The sequence below is a fragment of the Armigeres subalbatus genome, chromosome 3 (genome assembly GCF_024139115.2).
Source record: "Armigeres subalbatus isolate Guangzhou_Male chromosome 3, GZ_Asu_2, whole genome shotgun sequence".
Lineage (NCBI taxonomy): Eukaryota > Metazoa > Arthropoda > Insecta > Diptera > Culicidae > Armigeres > Armigeres subalbatus.
Window position 1 is genome coordinate 286,941,507 of NC_085141.1, and position 27,649 is coordinate 286,969,155.

The 27,649-nt window shown below is 41.6% G+C and overlaps 1 protein-coding gene across 1 annotated transcript in view; it reads left to right on the forward strand.

Moving 5' to 3' along the window:
* Nucleotides 1-26,190, forward strand: part of LOC134224714 (frizzled-2) — a 122,177-nt gene extending 95,987 nt beyond the window's left edge. Inside the window, exon 3 of the mRNA XM_062704244.1 lies at nucleotides 19,253-26,190. Within this exon, the coding sequence (XP_062560228.1) occupies nucleotides 19,774-21,726 (1,953 nt within the window). The 5' untranslated portion in view covers nucleotides 19,253-19,773 and the 3' untranslated portion in view covers nucleotides 21,727-26,190. The remainder of the gene's footprint in view (nucleotides 1-19,252) is intronic.
* The last annotated feature ends 1,459 nt before the right edge of the window (nucleotides 26,191-27,649 follow it).

A 27,649-nucleotide genomic window follows, 5' to 3' on the forward strand; every position in this document is an offset into this window, starting at 1 on the left:
CGGAGGAACTTCCGAAGGAATTCCTGGATGAACTTCCAAAGGAATTTCTGGATGAACTTCCGAAGAAATTCCTGGATGAACTTCCGAAGGAATTCCTGAAGGAATTCCTGGAGGAACTTCCGAAGGAATTCCTGGAGGAACTTCCGAAGGAATTCCTGGAGGAACTTCCGAAGGAATTCCTGGAGGAACTTCCGAAGGAATTCCTGGAGGAACTTCCGAAGGAATTCCTGGAGGAACTTCTGAAGGAATTCCTGGAGGAACTTCCGAAGGAATTCCTGAAGGAACTTTCGAAGGAATTCCTGGAGGAACTTCCGAAGGAATTCCTGGAGGAACTTCCGAAGGAATTCCTGGAGGAACTTCCGAAGGAATTCCTGGAGGAACTTCCGGAGGAACTTCCGGAGGAACTTCCGAAGGAATTCCTGGATGAACTTCCGAAGGAATTCCTGGATGAACTTCCGAAGAAATTCCTGGATGAACTTCCGAAGGAATTCCTGAAGGAACTTCCGAAGGAATTCCTGGAGGAACTTCCGAAGGAATTCCTGGAGGAACTTCCGAAGGAATTCCTGGTGGAACTTCCGAAGGAATTCCTGGAGGAACTTCCGAAGGAATTCCTGGAGGAACTTCCGAAGGAATTCCTGGAGGAACTTCCGAAGGAATTCCTGGAGGAACTTCCGAAGGAATTCCTGGAGGAACTTCCGAAGGAATTCCTGGAGGAACTTCCGAAGGAATTCCTGGAGGAACTTCCGAAGGAATTCCTGGAGGAACTTCCGAAGGAATTCCTGGAGGAACTTCCGAAGGAATTCCTGGAGGAACTTCCGAAGGAATTCCTGGAGGAACTTCCGAAGGAATTCCTGGAGGAACTTCCGAAGGAATTCCTGGAGTAACTTCCGAAGGAATTCCTGGAGGAACTTCCGAAGGAATTCCTGGCGGAACTTCCGAAGGAATTCCTGGCGGAACTTCCGAAGGAATTCCTGGCGGAACTTCCGAAGGAATTCCTGGCGGAACTTCCGGAGGAATTCCTGGCGGAATTTCCGAAGGAATTCCTAGCGGAACTTCCGAAGGAATTCCTGGCGTAACTTCCGAAGGAATTCCTGGCGTAACTTCCGAAGGAATTCCTGGAGGAACTTCCGAAGGAATTCCTGGAGGAACTTCCGAAGGAATTCCTGGAGGAACTTCCGAAGGAATTCCTGGAGGAACTTCCGAAGGAATTCCTGGAGGAACTTCCGAAGGAATTCCTGGAGGAACTTCCGAAGGAATTCCTGGAGGAACTTCCGAAGGAATTCCTGGAGGAACTTCCGAAGGAATTCCTGGAGGAACTTCCGAAGGAATTCCTGGAGGAACTTCCGAAGGAATTCCTGGCGGAACTTCCGAAGGAATTCCTGGTGAAACTTCCGAAGGAATTCCTGGAGGAACTTCCGAAGGAATTCCTGGAGGAACTTCCGAAGGAATTCCTGGAGGAACTTCCGAAGGAATTCCTGGAGGAACTTCCGAAGGAATTCCTGGAGGAACTTCCGAAGGAATTCCTGGAGGAACTTCCGAAGGAATTCCTGGAGGAACTTCCGAAGGAATTCCTGGAGGAACTTCCGAAGGAATTCCTGGAGGAACTTCCGAAGGAATTCCTGGAGGAACTTCCAAGGAATTCCTGGAGGAACTTCCGAAGGAATTCCTGGAGGAACTTCCGAAGGAATTCCTGGAGGAACTTCCGAAGGAATTCCTGGAGGAACTTCCGAAGGAATTCCTGGAGTAACTTCCGAAGGAATTCCTGGAGTAACTTCCGAAGGAATTCCTGGAGGAACTTCCGAAGGAATTCCTGGCGGAACTTCCGAAGGAATTCCTGGCGGAACTTTCGAAGGAATTCCTGGCGGAACTTCCGAAGGAATTCCTGGCGGAATTTCCGAAGGAATTCCTAGCGGAACTTCCGAAGGAATTCCTAGCGGAACTTCCGAAGGAATTCCTGGCGTAACTTCCGAAGGAATTCCTGGCGTAACTTCCGAAGGAATTCCTGGAGGAACTTCCGAAGGAATTCCTGGAGGAACTTCCGAAGGAATTCCTGGAGGAACTTCCGAAGGAATTCCTGGAGGAACTTCCGAAGGAATTCCTGGAGGAACTTCCGAAGGAATTCCTGGAGGAACTTCCGAAGGAATTCCTGGCGGAACTTCCGAAGGAATTCCTGGTGAAACTTCCGAAGGAATTCCTGGTGGAACTTCCGAAGGAATTACTGGCGGAACTTCCGGAGGAATTCCTGGAGGAACTTCCAGAGGAATTCCTGGAGGAACTTCCGGAGGAATTCCTGGAGGAACTTCCGGAGGAATTCCTGGAGGAACTTCCGGAGGAATTGCTGGAGGAACTTCCGGAGGAATTCCTGGAGGAACTTCCGGAGGAATTCCTGGAGGAACTTCCGGAGGAATTCCTGGAGGAAATTCTGGAAGAATTTCTGGAAGAACTTCCGAAGGAATTCTTGGAGGAACCTCCGGAGAAATTCTTGGAGAAACTCCTGGAGGAATTGCTGGAGGAACTTCGGAAGGACCAGAGAAATGTTTTGGTGAACTTCTCAACGAACTCTTTGAGGAACTTCCGAAGAAACTCTGGAGAATTATTGACGTTTGTTATCAGCTCACGCCGACCCACGCCGCTGCCGATCACTAACGGCGTGACGCCGCCACGCCGCCGCCGCTGGCTGAAAATGATCTATCACGCCGCCGTCAGTAAATTTTCTATCGGCGCACAGATCTGGTAATTTGACGTCTAACTTCTCACTACTCAATTATCATTTCTCACTGCAAAACTGAGAAATATAGGGTTATAAATTATGAGTGGAAAGAAAGGCGTCTCCTTTCTTCACTCTTCCCTCTTTTCACAGTGAGAAGTGAGAAATGATTAGTAAGAAGTGAGAAGTTAAATTTCCTGTTTGACCAAATAGCATATTCGGCCAAATGACCTATTCGGCCAAATGGTCTATTCGGCCAAATAGTCTATTCGGCCGTATGACGTTTGGCCAAATGACTTCCAGGATGTGTCACAAAAACATATATCTGACCAAGCATCCTGCTAGCGTTTTGGTGTTTGAATTGGACTGGTAATGGCTTCCGATGGCAAAGAAAATTATCCCGTTGTTCATTCCAGAAGGTGACAAAGTAAACACGGAGGTGATCTTCCGTGGATCAAAGAACAGTACGGCCCGAAGCCAAATGTTGTATTTCAACAAAATAAGAAGTGGCTGCAGAAACATCTGCCGTTCTGAGCGAAGGATATATAGCTGCCATCCAGCCTCAATCTTAATCCGCTAGTTTACTCAGTATGGCGCTAGTTTATTCAGCATGAAGGCCAAGACCTATTCAAAACGCCACTCGAGTACAGGAAGCCTCAGACAAACATTGACCCGTACTTGGAGAGAAAAGGATCCAGGCTGCATAATGAGGATCCACCGCGCGTTTCGGAAGCGAGATCCAATCGTTTAAGATTCTGGGACCTTCCTTGGCCGGTAATGCGGTATAATGTGCGGATAAAATCTCGCTGATGTTCCATAGCTGCATCTGCTGCAGAGCAACTTTACTCTCCCTCAAAATAACCCATCGCGGAACAATGAAGATAAACAATTTGTGCTGCTAGATAAATCGTGCTTATGTAGTGCACGTCGGTACGATCGAAAGAAGAGCGATTCTCACCAGCTCGCAAAGGGCGAGCATTGCCCTGAGTAGCCTTCGGATCATATTATCGCTAATCAGTGAAGTTGAATTGATTTGAAATACCGGTTTCGTTGCAACTTCCCATAAAATATCTTCCCAACTGATAAATTATTCTTTTCCCGTGACGCTCACGGAGATGCAGAAGGTTCCTCGGTCTCTTATAGCAATGAATGTTTTACTAATTTTCCACTTCAAATCCCAAATTCCAACGTGGCCAGCCCTAGTAACATTTTGGTTTTATGCTGGTTTTATAACACTCTTGTAGAGTAAATAATGGTCTTCAAGAGCGTTATAAAACTTATAATGTTACTTGGGAGGTTCGTTATTGGTCTTGAATTCGTGAAACGAAAATAATACAAACTTCTATGATAAATGAATCAGTAGTTCAAATATTCAGAAGACAATAATATTCTGTTCAGAAATTTGAAAATAATAATTGATAACGCTCTGCGTACCAGGCAGGTGTTGAATCCTAAAAAGAATGAGCTAGTATCTCACTTATCATCTCTGTATACATATACGATATGTAGCATCCCGCGAGAGACTTTTTTCGCAAGTTGTCATAATAGAGAACTGATTCGGAAGGCTATACTCCATGATAAATTTCTTTTAGAAAGCTCCACATGCGGAGAGCTCTGGCTCTGATGATGTATTTGAACTTGTTCTACACAGCTGTGCAGTAACCAACACGAAATGAGCGAAAATAAAGCGAGAATCACCATTTTTCTGTGGGGGCTGCCTATCCGATTCTGTTTTTTCGCACTTGTATACAAGTTTGATAAATTTGTTATCATGGCTTGTTATGATTCGGAACAGTTTTTGCCTCTCTTTTATCGTTGTTCGTTATCTATCGAGAGCGATTTCTGCAAACCCTGGTACCAGGAGTTGATGCAGTTACTAAGCAGGTATTTTCTGTCGTAACAATGATTTGAACAATCGTGAAATCGTCTTATTTTATGCTTATTTTGAACTTATTGAGAAATAAGTTTCCTGAGTTAGCGACCTGATTATCTGGGAATTATTAACTGGAGTAGCGGTTAAAACTCATTCTCCTTTTCAACACACAGTTGGAATAGAACGTTTGAAATGCGAATGAATTCTATACTTCCGTTCAGTGTGGACAAAATGAAATGAAATATTGACTCAATTAATAATAAGTAATTTCTAAAAAAATCGAGTGTAGTTAATCGACCAAATAATGCTAGGAGCTGATCAATAATTTTCCAGGCAATCGATTATTTCCATGTTCCACATGACAAAGAACTATGAATAATTTGACTTCATGTTCACCTCATTAAAAAAATTAAAACCTACTGTCGGGTGGGATACCTTTTGACTTCGTGAAAATTCTACGGTTATTTACGTCATGAGTTTGGCCTCAATATGTCCAAATAAGCTCCTGATTTGTCAAAACAGCTTCACCCAATACTATCGGCGTAGCAAACAATCAACAAAAAATAACTGATCGGACCTACATAATATTCACTGTCTGGTAATCTACGCTATGACATGAATCAGAACTATTCGCACTATCCGGTGATGCTTGCTCTACCATCCGGAGATAGCACACGTCTGAAGTCTCCCGCACATTAAGTAACGATGCGACTAAACGACTGAGGTCACACAGCTACCGACTGGAATGTTGAAGAAAACAGGGACAACCGTGTCTGATAAAATTGATTGCACTCCAGCCACAAAACTCATCACCTGTGGTCCGTCTCCAATAAAACAGTTCCGAACCACTGGTTCGACGTATGAATGGCATGTGCCTTTTTTCTCTATGCACTGCCTCGATTAACTGACTGCTACTGTGCTGTTTACTTGGTTGTACTAGCTGCTGCAGCACCCCGGTTCGACATCGAAGTGCACTGCACGATAAAGGGAATTCTCCAAACCGCCAGCTAACCCACCTTCCCCTCCCTCCGTTTGAAACAAATTGGAAACCCCGACCGCTCTGACAATTGATTTGAGGAAATGGGAATATTTGGAATAGAAGAAAAATACTTGCATCGTACTGGAGCGACGGTGTTCCACATATCTTGCGCAAGTTTGGGTTATAGCGTTCCGCATTTTTCCTCAACTCTAACATTGCGAGAGAGCGGTTTGAGATACAGATAGTTCACACCTATAATAAAATTTAATGCTTGCGCTGCCCTGTGGGGTTACTTTTATGTCCATACATAAAACAATCCTACCAGCAGCAGCAACAGTGAAGAAGCAGCTTTTCGGGCCAATTCAAATTATTGACGATGTCTACGGGAAATTAACTCGCCCTATATCAACCGAAGTCAAAATACTCCCCCAGGATCCCGTTGTGCCAGGAAAGTTGACACCAATTGACTCGCTAAATTTACGACCGCAAACACAGAATGAATTGAGCGTTTTGCTCATAATTTCATAGCCCCACAACAGCACACAATTTCGGAGCTAATGCGGGGTATTTTATGGACTGCCCGACAGCCCGGCGGAGGTGGTGCTGCTGCGACTCCGGCTCCGAGTAACAGGAGAAACCCTTTCGGTTGCCCGATACAGAGAGCATTTGGAGCAAGGTTCCATCCCAAACGACCCAGCAGTTAATAAGGAAGTAAAAGATATCGTTTGGATGAGAAATTAATTACTCAATAAAAAACGAAACTTTAACGGAGTCTCCTCCCGTACAATTTGCGCTCTATCAGATGAACAGTGCAGTAGGAGACCACAAGCTCGGTCTACGGTGCGGTGGTGGGTGTGCTGTTGTTGCGGGTGAGAAGTTGATTGACCGCTTGGCTGAGTGTGAAAATCGATGTTACGCCGCGTCGCGCCGCCCTGCCATCACTTCGTGCGAAACACTTGAGGAGCGGAATCGCTCCAGGGATGCAGGCAACAACCGCCCAGCCGGCGGCGGCGTGATGATCCCTGCGGGATTACTTGGTTGAGGGTGCTGCTAGCACCCAGTAGCGCTCGATCAGGTGGAGCGTAAAATTATTTAGACTGGCTTCCTATCAGCAAGCGAACGAGCTCGTTGTCGCACAAAACGAACGGCGTGGTGTTAAGTTCAAGACGTCAGAAAACTTGAAACAGCGCGCAGCGGTGCTGTTTTTTGTTGGTGGCGTTGTTGACGAACTCGAGCATCGTGTCGTGACGACGACGACTGGCAAAACAGCTGAGTCGACGTGGAGGAGGGGGAGGAGAAACTGAGCCAAAAGGATCGCGGTGGAGCCATTTTCAGAAGTGCCAATAAAAATATTGGATTACCGTACGCTTCTTCGGTTGCGCGTTTCTGACGGGTTTGCGCTGCACGGATGAAGAGGCCACTCGGGCTGATCGGTTAACCGCATCTTTGGGCGCATGGGTGGAGCAAGGGCATGAGAATGGTTGCAATGTGAATCAAAAACTCAGGTTTGTTTATACATATAACTGAATCCATGGTGTATCTGACTAAACCAGTTGTTTTCCAAAAATCAGTATCCTTAACGGAACTATAGGTTTACCTCTTCTACGTAAGTCCAATAACAAAATATTTTATCGGAGGTTTTTTTCACATGTACATCGGGATGTCCAGCCAGTCGAGAGAACCAGGTAAAATGGGAATCACTCAAACTTGTTTTTTTTTAACTTGTCAGTTATAATGGTGCAATATATTATTATTGAAATCAACAGTTGACAGATTCCAGAAGATTCATATGTAAGAGGTTGATAGAAGTCTATTCTTTTTAAAAGATTTCCAGATAGTATTTGTGGGTGTTACAGATTTATAAGACTCTGTCCCTTTTCCAGAGTTAATACGTAAGCGAAAGCTAAAACAGTATAACCTCAGAAAATATATATTCAGCGAAATAGAAACCAAAAAAAATTTATGTCACAGGCCCTTTTCAAATGTTACATAATGTGTCGGAAGTACAAGCAATGTCACTAGTCCGGGCGTCGCTATATGGATTGGTGCTAGACCCCCAGCTCCAACAGATTAGAAACTATATTTTAATAAAAAGAAATAAATAATCGGATGAATACAATCTAAGAACCCTGCGCATCTCTGTCCATTCGGAAACGCTCCCAGTTAAACCATGAATCGAGCACGGTTTCAGGCAAAATCGTATGAACACAAACGCCCTGATAAATCAAACCCAAACCTATATCCTAACCTCTAACCCCTACCCAACTAACTTTTATTGATAAACTGTGTATAGTATATTTGTCTATTTGCCTATTTATTTGTTAATCATCTGAAAACAAGATCTTCATTATTATTACCGTCTTAATTAAAGAGGTTTTCAGCCCTTGGCTGGCTCACCTCTAAACAAGATCTTCATGAGTTAACCAATAAAATTTAATGTATATACTTATGTTATCTAATTAAAAATGCACAAAGCATCGTCGAAAAGCCTTAGATGACAAATGGAAATCGAACGCGTCGTATCCTTGCTGAAATCGCTTACACATGAGTGTTTGTGTACCCGGCAAGTTTCAGCGTTCTTCGCATCGTAAAGATTATTTGGATCACGCCAGGTCAATTTCTTTGGCGCCCGCTTAACAAACCAAGCTGTCGAGTAGCTTTGTCAACTATTGAAGAGTAGTGTAACTTAAATGACATTCGCGTATCAAGTAATACTCCAAGGTCTCGCACTTTATCAACGCCATCCAGTAATGTGAAGAACTGATTGTAGTCAAAACCATACAGAAATAAACATTTTTAGAAATTGGGTCTGTTCAGAAACGTATTCAACCGATCCCCATATTAACATTCAGAAATAATGGAACAATGATGTAGATCCTCTTGTTTATTTTGACAATTATGCTCGTTATAATCTCCTACGGTTTATTATTTTTATGGAAGTGTGCATGGCAGTTCACATAAAGCGTATTAAAGACTACTGAGTCCCATCATGTACTCCCTAGCAAACAGAACGATCGCGTGATCATCGAAATATTTTGTTCTGCGTTATGTGGATGAGTAAATTAATGAACAAGTAACAGTTTAGTGCGCGTCCGATCGTGTTTCTTCCAACACGCAGAACGATCGCGCGATCATCGGAATATTCTATTCTGCATTGTGCGGGTGAGTAAATTATTAAGCAAGTAACAGTTTAGTGGACGTCCGATCATATTTCTTCCAAAACGCAGAACGATCGCGCGATTATCGGAATATTCTGTTCTTCTTTGTGCGATCCGTAAGTCAGTTAGTGCGCGTTCGATTGTGTCAACCATACTACACGCTACACTTGGCATACCGTTTGCCAAAACAAACCCTGCTACACTTCCTTGCCCGTATATCAGGGATTGAATCCTAAAGAGAAAGAACAAGTCTCTCGCTTATCATCTCTGTATACATATACGATATGTAGCATACCGCGAGAGACTTTTTTCGCAAGCTGCTATGATAGTGAACTGATTCGGGAGGCTATACCCCATGATACATTTCTTTTAGAAAGCTCCAAATGTGGGGAGCAGTGGCTCTGATGATGCATTTCAACTTGTTCTACACAGCTGTGCAGTAACCAACACGAAAGGAGCGAAAACAAAGCGAGAATCACCATTTTTCTGTGGGGGCCTCTCTTTTATCACTATGTCTGAAACTTGATTATGCATATGTACAACATGTGATAGATTTAGTTCGGAAAAGGTATTGGAGGGTAACCGCCCCTTCGGTGGAGTTTGATCCCACGACCCCAGTTCGCATGACAGGTGCTTTCCCTACTAAGCTACGAAGGACCTCCGTCGTCCACCGCAGCTTAGCGGGTACTGATGAAACCAAATTCCCAGCAGCAGGTACCAGCCGATCTCTCGCAATACATTTTCAGAACTAACTCTCTCAAATTATTTTTGTACACATGTCAACCAAGTAGGATGAGTATTTAGTATTGTCCGGCTCCTCTTTTATCGTTGTTCGTTATCTGTTGAGAGCGATTTCTGCAAACCCTGCCGTATATCCAACATCCCAGTGATATCTCGTGGAAGTGCAGATGACTCGTCGGCTTCCATCAAAGCAAGTATCACGTCAACATTTTCCTACCTACTCCCTAATTGACCTGCATTCGAACACGGCCGGCGTCGGTATTGCTTAAATTTTGGGTCACCAGTTCATACACATTGAAAATGATGTTAGTCCCAAACATCATTTGTTGGTTCTCTGTGTAATTACCGCTGGCCTGGCAATAACGGAGTAGCAACCGTGGGCGGTCAATCATGCTCATGCTCATGCTATTTTAATTGCCTACTGTTGGGTAATTCGTTGTTGAGCATGTTTTAAATCATATTATGATAAAATCCTGTTATAACTAGAGATGGGCGTTCAGATCCGGAACCGGTCACATGATCTGGATCTCTAAAGTGAGTGAATGATTCGTAGAACATTTTTTAGAACATCCGGTTCACCAGATCAGCAAATTATTTGACCATTTGTAAGGAAATAATAAAATAAAAAGTCCATTCTTTGTAATCCATACGCTAGTAAACAAGAAAAAGTAATGTTATTATCTGTACGGTTCAAAAGTGTGAGCCAGAATGACGATGGTTTCCCTTTTTTGCATTCTCCTTACGTTTTGTTCTAAGGATCCGATCCGGTTGAAAGATCCGGATCATTAGAACGAAATAACCCAAATCTGATCCGTTCATCAAAGTGATCCGTTTTGCCCATCTCTAGTTATAACATTTGAAAGATAATGGCTACTAAGAACAAAATTGTATCATAGTAAGTTGTAAATATCACAAGATGTTAAAATTGTGTTAAATCTTTGTTCTAGTCGGGATATATATATAAAAATTAGTTTTGGTTGTCTTCCTGAAGGTTTAACTCACGAACGGGCTAACCGATTTGCAAAATGTTCTCCATAATCGATTCGTCTGAAGATCTGTAAGGTTTGTTGTTTGTTGTTTGTACAAAAAGTTTGTTAATTTAACAGAATTAACAGTATAATACAGCTTTGGGTCAGTGGTTGAGGGCTGCTGCAAAAAGTTAAGAATATGACATTTGCATCAAAAACACCCAGACAAAGCGGGGTATTTTTCGCTAGATGTGAATAATATGCATTTTACAACGATGAAACTTAATAATAGAACATTTTAAAACGCTTACTTGAAGGAAATCGTATCCACAACCACACTAGTGTACAAAACGATCCAGATGTTTTTGAAATTGTCTGCAGTCGGCTTCCCTTCTTATGACAAAAAAACATTTTCAAGTCGTCGGCATAAATAAGTAGGCCTCGCTTTCCCAAAACGATAACAACATCGTTGAAGAACAAAGTAAACAATAACGGGCCCAGATTGCTTCCTTGTGGAACATCAGAAGACGAAAAGAACCAGCTTGATACTGATAACCCTATTTTCAGCCTCAACTTCTTACCGTCAGTGTCGAACTTGTGTTGCTTTTTGCTTTTCCGATTTGGTCGTGTGATTTATTACGTCGACAAACATTAGAACGTTTCTGTTTCTTAAACATTATTTTAAATAAGTGAAATTACGTCAACCGGATAAAAAGTTTCGCGCGTTACGATCAAGTATAAAGAGTTTGCATTAAATTGATGAAATATTTGATTATGGCTCAGTCAAACGTTCCAAACCAAATTACAAAGATGGTAGAATGCAAAAACTGTGCGCGCCAAATTTCCTCCGAAGTTGGATTATACGTTGTTTGTGCTGGACCGTGCAATCATTCGTTTCACGCTTCATGTGTTGGTATGAATAAAGATCAGCTGCGTTCCATATCAAACGGTCATAGGGGAGCTCTGTGGATGTGTGATGGATGCCTTAATTGCTATCAAAATTGGAAGAATTCTAAGCAAAATACAACGTTGCCTGACCCTATCACCCTACAAATTGACATACTACAAGACCTACAAACTCAAGTTTCTCGAATCATGGATGCACTGAAATTACGAGCTTCGAATGATCTAGCACCACATTCTGAGACTAACCGATATGCGACACCTATTGCTGCTTCTCAGTTGTTGAAAAAGGAGGACGAGACCATCGTGTGTCCTACAATAAATATGAAAAATGAACACAAGGGTGGATTAACACATCAACATCGAGTCTCGTTGGATGGATCGTTCTCATTGTTGTTAACAAACATAGACAACTCAGTTTCTGAAGATGTAGTGAGGGACATGGTTCATCGATGTATTGGAGCTCCGGTTCGTGATTGCGAGAAAGTTATCAAACTTGTGTCTAAACAGGCAGATTGTAGATCGCTAGATTATATTTCATTCAAAGTAGTACTGAAAGAAAAATGGAAAGTGTTAGCATTGAGTGAATCGACTTGGCCAAATGGTGTAAGATTTCGCGAATTTGTGAATCATTCGATTGATGTATGGAAACCAAGCTCGTCTAGTTTTACTTAGTTTATCAATTTGCGAAACGTTTCAAATGAATAATGTATATTGTTCTTGAGTGCTGTTTGTTTGCCAGTTTGTTATAAATATTTTCTTTCTGATCTTCTGAGCATATTATTTATATTTATACATTAGACTAGATTTAAGCCATTCAATTAAACCACAAACAGGTTCGTTGGATTAATAAAGTAATAATAATAATAATAAAACTATGTATAAGACCAGCAGAGGCTTTTTTTTTTATACAAAATGACCAACTTTGGAGGGCTGTATCTCGGCTTGTAGTTGGCCAATCGAGCTGAAATTTTGGCTGCCCAGGGGGATTAGACTGAAGTTGCCTCAGCCGAGGATACATATTTTTCGGACCACGGACTTCGAACTTACAGACCTCAGAAAGGACAAATCCAGGATCCAGGACACCTCCTGGATCTCTAAAACTAAGAAAAAAGACAATAAACTTATTCACTATGTCAAAAGATATTGGTAAATAATTATCATTGGGCCGGTGGTCATGGCTCAATTCTCACGTTATAACCCTGAAAAATTAACCCAAAGTGGTGGTTCTATTTTTTGTCCTTTCAGAGGTTTGCAAGCTCGAATTCCGGTCCGAAAAATATAACCCTCGGTTGAGGAAAATTCCGATATATTCCCCGGGGCCAAAATTTCAGCTCGATTGGCCGGTGTTGAACTTAGTCTGTAGATTAAAAAAAAACACCTTAATAAAGATTAAAAAAATTGGCTCGATTGGCCAAAAACAAACCAAGATACAGCCTTCCAGAGTTGGTCATTTTGTTTAAAAAAAAACGGCCTCTGGTCTTATAGTTTTGTCGGACACTGTAGGTACACCTGAACCTGCTGCATTGTAGAGCAAACGTGTGTATTACCCAAGTGCATAATGCTTGGCAGGCCACTTTCATTGCATTTCAAATTGACATATTTAGTTCCAAAATCGTTTTGAACTCCGCCGCAGATCGTCTTGCTTCTTTTCAACGTAGTATTTGTACAAAAAGCGGTAGTACTCTTGATGATTGCGACTAGCTTTATCGAATAGGCGTTTCGTGAATGTGCATCTTCAATGAGTGTATGACTCCAACAATTTTGAACGCCGTCAACGAAGAGTGCGAGGATGGGCATTGGACCAGGCTGTTTTACGAGGTGGTCTCCGCATTGGAACAGATTGCACAATACAGGAGTTGACGATCCTTGTAAAATAGTCAGTAGCATTACTTACGTCCGTGGTCTCGTATACCTCAGACCAGTCAGCCTCTGAGAGAAGGTGGTTCAACAATATATAGTCTGCTATACGGAAATCGGGGCTATTGGAATCATCATCGTCGAGAAACGTAACAGCAAGCTTCTTCCAAAGCTGTTGTGATGCTTCCTTTGAGGATGGTTTTGTTGGAAAATACGAGATCCCGAATACGATCAAAACAATTACGAACAAGATTTCGTTGACGCAGACCGTGAAAAGTGGTGAAAAGCTAAGCTGTCAATGAGTGTTAGTCAGAAGAGTTACACTTCTCACAGGAGACTTGAAAAGTATTGTTAAAAAATCACGAAAATGAAGTCTTAAAAAAAACTTGAATAATACGTTACGCGAAAAAGGCACGTGCTTCATAAGGGTAATTTATGATAATCTTCAAATTACAGAGGAATATGTACCCTGAGGAAAGCTGTTAAGATCTGTTGTATGAAAGAGCTTGAAATCTTTTTTTGAAAACTTAAGGACTAACAACTGATGGGAGTCTGGTAATGACGGAAAATATACTTGGACAATAAAGCAGTTTGTTTATTTGTTAATCGATTGTAAAACAATCAAAAAAGATCTATGTATGTGCAGAAACGATCGATATTCGTGATGTAGCGCCTTGCTTAGGAGATTTTATTCCCTTCGAAAGGAAATCATACTATTTTTACAAGATAAAGCAAAACCAATACCCAAGCGGCTTGGGCTTTATAGTAGATGTCAGCAAACATCTCAATGACTCGAACATAAAGCTGCAAATTAGGGATCAACACGTCGAACTTTTATTATCCAACATGCAAACTATTGAAACAATTTGGCACAATTGAGTATTGAAAGCTGATACATTTCTCTAATCCTGTAGAAAATAGTCGAAGCCTTTCAGCATAAATTTTCAAGCCTATTGGCTATTTTTTTAAGAACAGCTACCTCGTTTTCTGATGTGAATAATGTACCTGGAATGTTTCAAATGGAGATAATTGACCTCCAATGCAACAACGAGTTCAAATCTAAATTTCAGAAAGACACATCTGTCGTAAGTTATTTTCCCTATATTTTCTCTCTCCAGAAGTACACATCTGTGTGTCAACTCTTATCAAGAATAAAGACAGTAAAAAGTAATTGTTGATCTTCATTATCTGTTTGCGAAATTCGATCGCTAATTGTGCAATCAATATGCGTCGAGTATTGGAAAGAAGCTAACAATTCCATGTCCTGTTACCTAAAAAGAAAAAGAAAATAAGTACAAAAAACGATTGTGTAAACGCATGTTAAGTTTTTCTTTAAAACAATTTTGACCATTCTGTAAATTATAATATATTATAATAATAAATTATAAAAAATATGTACCGAATATTTTCTGGCCCGCCAGCAAGTGGCCATTCTGAAAATTGGTCCGTGGCTTGAAAAGGTTGGACAGGCCTGGTCTATATACAGATAAGAGTGATTCAAATTTTGACTTTTTCGTTCCTCGATAAATTCAATTTAACACGTAAAAGAATAACATCAATATCAATCATGAGCTTTTTCAATTTTTTCATAACTTTGCTTGCGAACAACAAATAGCAACAGCAACTGTCTAGAATTTGGAAACTTGTCAGACAAAGAAGAAAATTACATGTCATTCATTGGAGCTTGGAAGCCCCATTATTCAGATTCTCGCACAGGACGGGGACGGCTGAAGAACGTTGGCTATAGAAAAACAAGACTGTCGTTTCCGATGATGCGTTTTAACTTGTTTTACACATATTTCAACTTGTTTTTTTTTCGAAAAAAAATATGGTCCCAACAGAAAATGAGCGTGAACAAAGTGTTATCCGAATCAGTTTTTTCCAACTTGCCTTTTTTATGACTTTTTATGATTCGAAGAGGTTTTTGCCTCTCTTTTATCGTTGTTTGTTATCTATTGAGATCGATTTCTGCAAACCCTGATCATGGGGCTAACACCATGGAAGTCGAGAGAATTTCCAACCCGAAAATTTCCTAGACCGGACCGGGAGTCAAACCCAGCCACCTTCAGCATGGTCTTGCTTTGTAGCCGCGCATCTTACCGCACGGCGAAGGAAGGACGAACAAACCATTACATCGAAATCCGTCAAGCTGAAAGTCATTTGGCCAAAATGAAAGTACGGCTAAAATGTCGTTTGGCCGAATAGGTCATTTGACCGAAAATGTCGTTTGGCCGAAATGGTCATTTGATCGACAATTTTGGTTGTCCGAATAGGTCATTTGACCGAAAATTTCGTTTATCAGAAAGGACAAATATTCATGATAATTGAGAAATAAGACATAAGAAGTTAGAAGAGATTCATTCTTTTCATTCATCATTTCAAGACAGAATTTTCAAAACAAAGATTCAAACGACGATTTGACGAATCTGATAGCTCTCCCACGCAAACCAACACCATCAATGGGTAGGTGAAGGATTCCGCTACCTGTTGATGGTGTTGGTTTGCCTGGGAGAACTATCAGATTCGTCAAATCGTCGTTTGAATCTTTGTTTACAAAAGCAGATAAGTCGTTTTGTAAATGTTGTCTTGATTTTAAAAATCATCATCATGTCAAACTTTTCACATTGGCCGAACACAAAAGATATTTTCAGCCATATGAACTGTTCGACCAAATTACATTTTCAACTATAGGCCTTTCAGCAAACGACAATTTCGGCCGTATAACATGTTCAACCAAATCACAATTTCCGCAAACAAATCTCCTGCTGGTGAAACAGCATTTTTGGTCAAATGAGCTATCCAGCTAAACGACATTTTCGGCCAAATGGACCTTCCTGCTGAACTACCATTCCGGCCAAAAAGATTTATCGGCCAAATGACGACTTTTCCGTCATATTTCCCTTCCGGAAAAGTTCATTTCGGCCAAATGGAGCTCGGTAAGATTGCTTTCGACCGAAAGACTTTTGGCCAAACGGCTCAATTTCAATAAAATAGAGAAGACAATAGGGAACACAATTTTTCAACTTTACAATTTTCTTTTCTATTAAATTATGTTAAATCCCCAACAAGTGTTTATGAATGTTATTTTTTACACAAATGTTATTAGTCAACTAAAATAATTTTTATCTTTGTGATAGTCACCCCAAATATCATTGCAAGAAAATTTGGTTTCCCCTCTCCCCTCTCCCTTGAAACGTGCAAAATTCAATCATCCGTCGCCAATAGAGAGCACACTCAAACGAACCAACCACGACAAGAACACACCCAAGTGCTGTTTTTGAGGAAAAATCTCCTGCTGGTGAAGTGGACGAAAAGCATTTTTTTTTGTTCAGCTCAAGTTGGTTGAAAACAAACGTAAGCAGCGATAAAAAGGCGTTGGTTGGCAAACGGTTTCATTATGATGAGACGAAATTTGATCCTATATTGGGCAATGGAACAGGGCAAGGTGGGCGAGAAGGCGTTTAGACGCAACGCAAGAAGATTGTTGGCTAATTTTAACACCTCTTCCCATCGGAGGAGTCACGTCAGTCAGCGTCGTCTTATTGACTTACGGTTGTCTCCGTTTCACACTGGAGCAGCCGTTTGGTTTACGCTAACCAAACAGAGCTGAAACCCAACCGAATGTGTGGTGGAAACAACTGCGCCGATGGTGGAATGCACTCGACTGCACGCTGTCTGGTCTCTCTGTTCGGAGAGGGATATCGAGGGCACTTCAGCCTGCAGGCACCCTCCCCGGGACGGTTTTATTTCAGTTTACGGGTAGGACCTTGCAAATGGGTGCAACCCATGCGGATCTCGGCGTAGCAACCGGTCACCACCGGCTTGTGCGGATTGTAATTTGATTTCGAAACCAATTTGTTTTTCACCACCTGATTTTAATTATATTTTTCCACTGAAATCAGTACACGCTTGAATGGTTTGTTGCAAGTCAAAATGGTGCATGTGATATTTTTAAACAAATTTCTAATTTCGTTCGTTTTTACTGCTTTTCTCAACTATTTGACTATGAAAAACGCCACCCAATATTGATATTTAAAATTAAAATTGATTGTATTTTGCTTTTTCATTTTAATCACAAAGCACAACTATCAGCTTTATCACTCGTTCAGTTTGGCTGTAAAAGGATTTCAAAACATGTGCCACTAACGTTAGGAACAATGCAATTAAAGCGCTTCAAATAGCGTTTAGCATGTTGCTAGAAATTCAGTTGAAGTACGCACTTTTCACCTTCGTTCAAAACGCCCTAATGTTGGCGCTCGCAATCGCATCAGGACTGCTGCATGCTACCCTCGGTAATATAGCACTAATGAGCAAGCATGAATTCCCCACAGCATAAGCTTTATGTACCGTTGTTGAAACGTATGTTGGATACTCTAAGCTCCAGTACGGCTCCATCGCCGTATGAGACTTCTACTCATAACCTCAAATTACACAAAACATTTGCTGCTGTATTCCAGATGCATATAATCCTGAAACGGTGGAACCCAGGGCATTACCTTTCAGCTCACAGCAGCTTAGCGTAGCGGAAGTCCTGATAGTGGTTTCCATGTGCAATCAATGCTCTTCTCACTATTCCTCCGGTTTGCTGCACATGCAGTGCAACATAGGTACTGATGGTTCATTGATCCTTTGCCAAACAGAGCTCCCATTCCGCACAGCTATCCTATGCCGGTATAAACAGCATGACGGAAACGACGACGATGCCGTATGCTTTGCTGCTGGAAGCAACGACGTGAACGTGAGGATTCCGACGCTTTCTGTGTGTGCAACCGGATTTCCCCCGAGCAATCGACTGCTGCTCTCATGCATGATTGATTGAACGCAAGGTGTTCTACCTTTTGAGTTGCTTTTGCTCTATTGAAAACTACATCCCCCTAATGGGTAATTGCATTTGCCAACCAAATTTTGCATAAACCACCACTTTACAAGTTTCCCTACAATTGATTACCAATTTTCTCCCGCAAAACAAGCTCCACTAAAAGCATTCGGTCCAATGTCCACTTACCATCAAAGTCAGGGCCGGCCATCCGTAAACTGCTACTAAACGCCCTTTTCCTGTCTCAAACTCAATTAAAAGCGGACAGTTGATTCAATTTGGGCCATCGATCGAAAAAGTCCGCCGGCACCGGCACACACCCAGGATCCTGCGCTGCCGTACAAAAACGTCACCCGAGCGACCATTTGGGACCATTTCTCCATCCACCGCTCGCTCCGCCCGGAGCGTTTTCCAGCTTTAATGGACGTAATTTAGTAAAATTGGTCCAAAAATCTAACCCTTTCTCAATGTAACTGCCACGCTGCCTAAATGGCTCCATCAAGGGACACTACGGGTGATGGCAGTAACGGCAGCTAGCCCTGACAACCGACAGGGCCCAACTGGGGAAAAGTTGCTCTTGTTTCGGTTACCCAAAATCCCGACCAACGACACATCCAATCCCTAAATGCTCTCGTCGTGAGCTGATGTCCACTCGGTCCCGGGGCGGACGTCGTGTAGACATTGAAAACATTGCAATGCATTGCCTCCTCTGCCAAGCCGGGGACGTTCTTTACCGTTTCGTTGAAAGTTTTTTTTTTTGCAAGAGGAAGCCGGAAGGCAACGGAAGTAGATACCCATATGGCAGTTGCAGTGCAGCTTCAGCAATAGCAGCAGTGTTAAAAACTTTTCCGAGCATGGTTCTACTGCGAGCCAGAAAACTCTTTCGTGTTATATCCAAGATACAGTATGGGACAGATGATCTGAAACCGATTTAGTATGTGTATTTTTAAACGTGACGATGATGATGCTAACCGCACATTGCTAAAAAATGCAACTTAGATTTCTTTCATTTCACACTAAATTGGGAAAACTATTTTTCCCGTCACTGTATGTACTTCTCCAGCTGGGAAAATCATCCATTAACTATGCAGCTTCTCGCCCGATCTGTGTGTACACACTTGACTGCACTCATTTATGTCAAACATAATTTCGTTTTAAATTTAAATTCTCCCATCCCGCCGCCATATGATATTAATTATAATTTAATTTATATTCATTTCCTCCTTGTTTTCTCTCTTTCCTTGCAGAAACCCCCGAGACTCCCGGATTGTACGACATCCCATCCATCTGAAGCCGGTGCTACTTTTCTCGCGCGCCTAACACCCGTCAAAAGCCATCACATTGCGACTTTGCAGTCGTCGCCGTCGATGCACCGGCTATCCATCTGACACCCGACATCCAGCGTAGCAGGGCAACTGATTTGGGAGAACAAGTTTTGCGAATTGAATTTGCTCACCCCGGCACCGATCTATAAAAGGACCAACCTTCACCACGTACTTTAGACGGCACATGTGCCGTTCCGAGAGTGGCTGCGACGACAACTTCAACAACTGACGGGCGGCTACCGGCGAAAGGGAGAATACCAGCACCAGCTTTGGTAGCAGCAGAACCAGCCGTAGGAAGCGCAACGATGAAGATAATCTAATTGAAATTTTGCACCCAAGCTGCTGCACCAGCAAACAATTTCGCCTCATTTTCGGGCCAGAAAATTAGATTCGAAATCACATTCTCATCAGCAGACACGTCCACGGGACGGTCACCATTCAAAATGACACGAACAAATAAAATCAGCTCGCTGACGACGACGTGTCTACTGCTACTGCTGTGCAGTACCAGAGTTAGCTCCAGCTATTACAGCGGCGGTGGGGCAAGCCCTGCCCCTCATCTACCGGCGATACCAAAAGATCCGCACTCGCGGTGCGAAGAAATCACCATTCCGATGTGTCGTGGCATCGGCTACAACCTCACCTCGTTCCCGAACGAGATGAACCACGAAACGCAGGAGGAAGCCGGACTGGAGGTGCACCAGTTCTGGCCCCTGGTCGAGATCAAATGCTCACCGGATCTCAAGTTCTTCCTCTGCTCGATGTACACTCCGATCTGCATCGAGGACTACCACAAGCCACTTCCGGTGTGCCGGAGTGTATGCGAGCGGGCTCGTGCCGGCTGTGCACCCATCATGCTGCAGTACAGCTTCCAGTGGCCGGATCGAATGGCTTGCGAAAATTTGCCCGTCTCGGGAGACACCGAAAATCTATGCATGGAACAGCCCAGCGAGGACGATGGCAGTCACTCGTCCGGCGGTGGCGGAAGCGGAGGTTCGCACTCTAAACCAACACGCAAGTCCCACGGTTCGTCCGCGGGTGGCGCCTCCGGTCAGAACAACAAATGCAAGGGCAAGAATTCAAAAAACTGCCAAAATCCCCCAGGGGAAAGAACAAAAGAGTGCATGTGCCGGTGTCGGGAGCCACTGGTGACCCTGGGGAAGGAAAACCTACTGCACAACCAAAGTGTCGAAAGGGTAGGCGACGTCATAAACTGCGCGATCCCGTGTCGGGGGGCGTTCTTCAGTCAGGAGGAAAAGGATTTCGCCGGGGTGTGGATCGCGCTATGGTCCGGCCTCTGCGGCATAAGCACACTAATGACACTCACCACGTTCCTCATCGACACCGAAAGGTTCAAGTATCCTGAGCGGCCGATCGTGTTCCTGTCGGCGTGCTATTTCATCGTGTCCTGCGGCTATCTGACCAAGCTGTTTCTCGGGCACGACGAGATCGCCTGCGACGGGAAAGCCATCAAGTACCCGTCGATGGGACAAAGCTCGTGTACGATGATCTTCATCATGATTTATTTCTTCGGAATGGCCTCGTCGATCTGGTGGGTGATTTTGTCGTTCACTTGGTTTCTGGCTGCAGGACTTAAGTGGGGCAACGAAGCTATTTCGAAACATTCGCAGTACTTCCATCTGGCAGCGTGGCTGATCCCAACGGTGCAGAGTGTTTCGGTGCTGTTGAGGCCGGCGGTGGATGGTGATCCTATTGCCGGAATTTGCTACGTTGGTAATACATCAGTGGAAAATTTGAAGAACTTTGTGCTGGCACCGCTGTTTGTGTACTTGGTGATAGGAACGACGTTCCTGATGGCAGGATTCGTGTCACTGTTCAGAATCCGATCTGTAATAAAACAGCAGGGCGGCATTGGAGCTGGATCGAAAGCAGACAAACTGGAGAAATTGATGATCCGGATAGGGATCTTCAGTGTTCTGTATACGGTTCCAGCGACGATCGTGATCGGTTGCCATTTGTACGAAGCGAACTTCACCGAAGATTGGATGACCGGACTGACATGTCCCTGTAAGGCGGGTACGGGCATCAGGCAAAAACCTCTGTACTCAGTACTGATGCTGAAGTACTTCATGGCGCTGGCCGTGGGTATCACGTCCGGAGTGTGGATATGGTCAGGCAAGACGGTAGAGTCGTGGCGACGGCTCTGGAGAAGGTTGTTTGGTTCACCGGATCCTACTGGTGCTGGACAGGTACTGATAAAGCCCCGACCACCACTCCCACAGCCGTATGCAACGTCCGGAATCGGAGTACCCGGTTCAGCAGCAGCTTCCTTACTTGCCACTCCGTACACGCAAACCGTTGGCAGCGTGGCGTCCACTAGTCATCACCATCTGCATCACCATGTACTCAAGCAAACCCCACTTAGTCACGTATGACCTGGAGACATTGGCGGCGCTTCCACACTCACTGCAGGCTCTGGCTCGGTGGTCGATCCCCGGGCCGTGTCGGTCGTCGTAACGCTGCCAGGACCGCAACCAGGACAAGCCCTGAGCGACTACGGTCCAATATAGTTGACAGTGCGACCAGATACGACAGCACGATGGATACCTAGCAATGCAAGCGACCAGCTGTGACCCGGAAGCGCATAAACCGGGGAGGGATAACAGCACACACACACATTCTCATGTATATGTGCGTGTGTTCTTTGTATATGTTTGTAGATCGAAGTCATCATGTGTAGGTCATAGAAGTATGTGTTCACTTTGTACCATTTATATCAGGAGAAACGAAATAAGGATTGGTGTAGATGTCGTTGTTTCGCACTGTTGTAGAAGTCGCGTAGTACAAGTGACAACAAGCAAATGCGTGTGTGTATATTTCATTCTCTAACAAATAACACATTAATGAAATCGAAGGAAAAAATAGGTTAGGTCAAATGAAGTCGTGCTGGTCAAAAGTCACACTGCTCCCTCCCTGTCGCCATCCATCTAATACTTTCTCAGAAAAAAAGCATCTACACTATCGAACGCAAGCTATCTTCTAACTGTAAGCTCTTTATATACTTAGGAAACGATAAAGCAGCTCTCTTTCTAGTCCAAACTAATGCGTAGAAACAGATCCATCGATGAACAATTTTATACAAAACAAAAGTCAAAAACGACGAAAAATTTTCTACAGCATTTTAAAAACGCAAATTGAGAACAAACTTAACATTTACTGTCATATATAATCGTGGTATGTGGTAGAAGTCCTTCTTACTGTGAACTGATCATGTGTTCTAGTGAATAAAAAAAAGCGTAGAAGCAACCTGTTTTTATCGATAACTGTTTGACCAAAATCTAAATGAATAAAACAAAACCAACAGACTCGTAGTTTACGGCCATTTAAAGCGCGCAAAATGTGCGAATCGTAGCGTTCCACATATGAAAGATCAAGCATTTAGAAGAAAATGACAATACAACGTAAGCAAGTTCTTTTTTTTTTCTCCCATAATAATTCCCACTGCCACATAGAACCCATTCTTTGATAATCCTTCGTGAATGACCAATCAAATCGCATTGACAGCAGACCAGTGGTTTCGAGATTCGGATTAGTTGAGAGCGCTGAATACGTACATTTTTACATTGACTCTCATACGGGCTCGCATTTTGACAAAATTCTGCTTATGGCAAGCATCGAAACGAACCAGTGGAACTGCTGCATGTGGTCAAAATTTCAAGAACGTCAAAGTAAAAGACAGAGTACACTGCGTTTAACCTATAATGCAAGGCCATATGAGCGACAACACTGGTTTGGTCATTCGAATGCTCCGTTTGTATTTTTATTTTTTAGCTTAAATACATATTCAGTGATACAATTGCTTCAATGTGGTTAGATCAAAAATTGATTGGTTTATTGGTTATTTTGAGAGAATAAGTATCACCGTACAAGCATTTTGTCATCCATAGTCAATTTTACACGAGACCCTTGATCCATACGTTGAAACATTAGCACGCGAACAATACGATTCCGATTAGGCATTAACGCCTGTGAACGCTCCTTCTGTACGATACAGGTATCCTTAGCAGCGAAAACAAAGGTAATGCAACATAAAATGGGTCAAAAATAGGGAAGAACTGGAGAAAAAAGAAGCAAATTGATAAACAAAAGCGAATGAGAACAAAACAAAAGAGAAGTTAATGATACACGAAACCATTTTTAAAGGTGCATTTGAAACTTTTATATACGTAATTAGAGTTAATTTACTCGTTTAGAGTGGTTAAACTAAAAAAATATTCAAAACAAACCATGTTTAGAGCTAAGCACCGAGAATCAGTTTGAGGATTTTGTAACTTTTTTAGAATAAATTCCTTCATTAATTTTGATTTGATCTGAATGATCTTGATCTACTTTTGTCTCAATGACATTTCTATTTTTTTCAATTTGGAAATATAATTTGTTGTACACTTTATTGCGTACGCGCATCGCTTTTGTATCGCCGCTACAGTTGTTTTTTGCTGTGATTTCTGTTTTTATTTTATTCAGCATGATAGAATCGAAAAGTTATGTTGGCATGTCATCATCATCGTCATGAAAAATCAAACTTTCGTGGAACAGCTTTTTAATCAAATAAAAAAAAAACTTATCTTAGGGTTAGCGCACTTATTATTTAAGCAACTTTCCTAGGTTATTAACCTCCGTGACTCCACAGTAAGATTTGTCATAAATTTTTCATGTAGAGCGCGAGGGCGTTAAATACAGAAAAGATACAGTTTAAAAATTTGTTCTTTGTTCCATAATTCTGAATTGATTGGATTGATTGCTTTTAATTTTTTTAAATTTTGATGATGACGGTCAAAGAAGCCAATTTATATTCTCGCGGCTGAAATAATGTGAAAATCTCTGTGTTATGATTATGTTGCAACTATGAAGTGCTCAACATATTTGTTGAACATGAAAATAATTTACCACTTTTACAATAACTAATTAATAGGACAACGTTTCACAATACGCATCCATTTAATTTTCTTCTTTACGTATCTGTATCTGCAGTCTCTGTAACCACCAAATTTTCATTTTACCTTCCACTACGCGGATCACATGACTTTTGTTTACCTTTACAGCTTTACCCCACGAACACCATCGTACTTGCGTGGAAAAAAAACAACACAAAATTTAAACAAAGAGATCAAAGCCTACTTCGAATTGCCATAGCTTCAGTTGTTAAGAAGTGTTTTTTTGTTCACTAAGTTCGATTTATTTACGTGTCTAAGTCTGTTGTTTATAGCTTTGTAACATAATAGCAAAAACAACTTACCTAACCTATAGAAAGTGACACTTAGTTCGCGGAAGACGCTCTACCGCCCAAACAGAGAGAGCCTACTTTAATCATGAGTGTACATATCAGATAGAATCCTAGCTTAACGAATAATTTTGCGAAATTAATCGTTTCCGTTTCGCATTAACCACCGCCGTTTATGTTTCGGAAAATAAAGTAACTAATTTTGTAGCTGCTTTTCGAAAAAAAAGAATGGGGAAGTCAAATTGTAAATTATTTATCATTTAATAAATCACTTATTTGAAAATCGTAATCCCCACATATGTCTCTTCTCGCATATTGTACAATTTATGCTTGAATATCACTGCGAAATAACAGCAATTCAATTAACAATTATCTTAAGTACAGGAACTCCTAAATTAATAAAAAATGAAATCTCGCTTGAAAGGAAAAAAAGTAAACAATCATACATTCAAGTTAGCTTTGCAAAATTTTGGCGGTCTGGAATAAAAAGCTCAAATGTGGAAAATAATGGCAGTTTTATCACGATTTTCAATTCTGAAACAAAGAACCACTCATAATCACGCATGCAGCCCATTCGTTAGTTTATTATTCATAATATCATTGTAATGTTACAAATACAAGAAATATTGACTTGAATAATTTTGCGCGAAAATACCTTATTTATATAGAAAATCTTGATGCCAACAGGAAAAACACATTCAAATCAAATCATAAAGCAAACATGATTTGGTAGTTCTATGTTCTCTAATTGGAGATCACTTGAAACTGTCATATACATATTATTCATTTAAAAACTAATAAGTTGAAGGCAACGTAAAAAACAGATAATGAAAGTCAAAAACGATCAAACACACAAAGCGAAACCCGAATGAATGGAACAATGAAAGTATGCGAGGGCTCAGTGTGAATGGGATGTGGATATAAAATGATATGATGTTGTTTTCATGAACGTAATATTGTTCATACTGATTTTCCCATGCCTTATCCTACAGTGACATCCAACTAACTTCATGTATTTCTGGAATCCAAAATTATTTCAACTTTTAGTGATATCTGTTTACGTCTACCATATTTGTTCTTCTATGATATAAATCCTTCAACTTGAACCATCCATTTTAAAACTCCCTCCACCTTTCTTCCCGTATCCCTTTTTATATTTATTTTGTTTTTGCGAGCAGAAGCAGAAGTTTACGCTAGACGAAACAGAATAAAGCAGCACAGTGTGAATGAAATCTGGTTTTAACAGATATATAGACTGTATACGAATATTTTGAATTATTATTATAAATAAATAAATATAATGCGAGGAAAAAACTGAAATGGAAATTACCGTATTCAAGCATAATTATTAACCCCAATAATGATGCGCAATCGTAGTAATTGGCAAAGTATTGTACATAAACAATAATGAAACGGAAATCATCCGCAATTAAATAACAACGTGGAAGCAAAATTTACATACAATAAGAAAAAGTGGTTAAAAATATGTAAAACGAAGCAAAGAACAACATCGGTGGAAAATCGAAATGTAAGAAAACAAGGAAAAACTTATATATATAAAGTGAAGCATATTTTTAATTGTTTAATAAATTATTAAAATAATAAAACCAAACTGAAACCATTCTTTTTCGATGACTGAAATGATGACATCACCTTTCCGATAGATAATAATATGACACACTTCTGACAATGCGTGATTTAAAGTTATGGGGCGAAAGATTGACAACACAATTTATCCGTGCCGTATTTGAAATAACGAATACGCCCCGGTTTTTTACACGGTTACACGATTCAATAATTTCTTGGAAAAACTGAACTATTAGGGGGAGATCCCCCAGCGCCGGACACCTCCCAATACCGGACACTTCTAAAAACAACACTTGCAGAGATCCCTCCATCATCTCATGTAGTACAAAAGAAAGCTATTGAAAAGTCCTTTACCTGCATGGAATATCAGATCCTCATGTTGTAAACTTTGCACAAAATTTGAAATTGAACAAAAATGTCAAACATTTTCATGTTTCGCCTTATTTTAGAAGGTTTGAATCAACAAGATTGAAATCAATCGAATGCATTCTGATTATGGTGAGATGGTCAATATTAGTCATATATCAAATATCGATCATGATTTGTTAGATATATAATGTATCTACGGTGCAAAATCAATTTCTGTATCCGGTAGCTGTCCCCCGGGTCCGGACAGTGAGTTTTTTCATGTGATCAAATAGCCATTCTTTGCACCTGTTTTGTTAAACTTACTTCAATTCAATTGTTTTTTTCTTGCTGAGGTATCAGAAAGCCACAGAAATAGGCAGAAACAAAAATTGAAGATGTCATTGAAAATGGAGAGAATTTTGAGTAGGATGTAAGAAATTAAGCTGGAGAATCAAATAAGCTCTACCATAGAGAACAGACTTGGAGGCTCGAACAAAATTTCTTGCAAAATATGTGTAAAAAAACAAACCGAACCTCAACGCCATCGACGTCGACATTGCAACTCACAATCTCATTTTGACAACACGATGGCGCTGGTATGCTCTTGCATGCATAACGACACTACCGCACAGTGGCATTTTTTTATGACGCTAGCGCTGATTCTGCACGGGATAACGGCGACATTCCAAAGTTATTTCAAAAAGAAAAGTAAGATGTTATCACAACATAGCGAGTGTAGCTTCAACGTCTGTTCTCTGTGGCTCTACTAACACGTGTTTAGAGGTGTGCGCCACCGCGCCACGCCGCCGCCTACAGTTTTTAGCACGCCGCCGCCGTTTAAAATTTGTCACGCCGCTGATCTATATTTTTTCACGCCGATTCAAATTTGAAGAAGTCCGCAGAATTTTCCGTGGAAATTTCGTAGATTCAATCGAATTTCCGTAGAATTTTCCGAATGATCCCAATATCATCACGTTGGGACCCCAGAGATTTTTTCGTAAAAATTAATGTGACCAACAAGCGTCCTGCAAAACTCATCACTGGCCTGAAAATGTATCCTTCAAAAGTGCATTTTGCATAGATTTTGGCTTAAAAAAATTGGAAAAGTATTTGTAAGGCTGTACGAATTGTAATAAATTTGT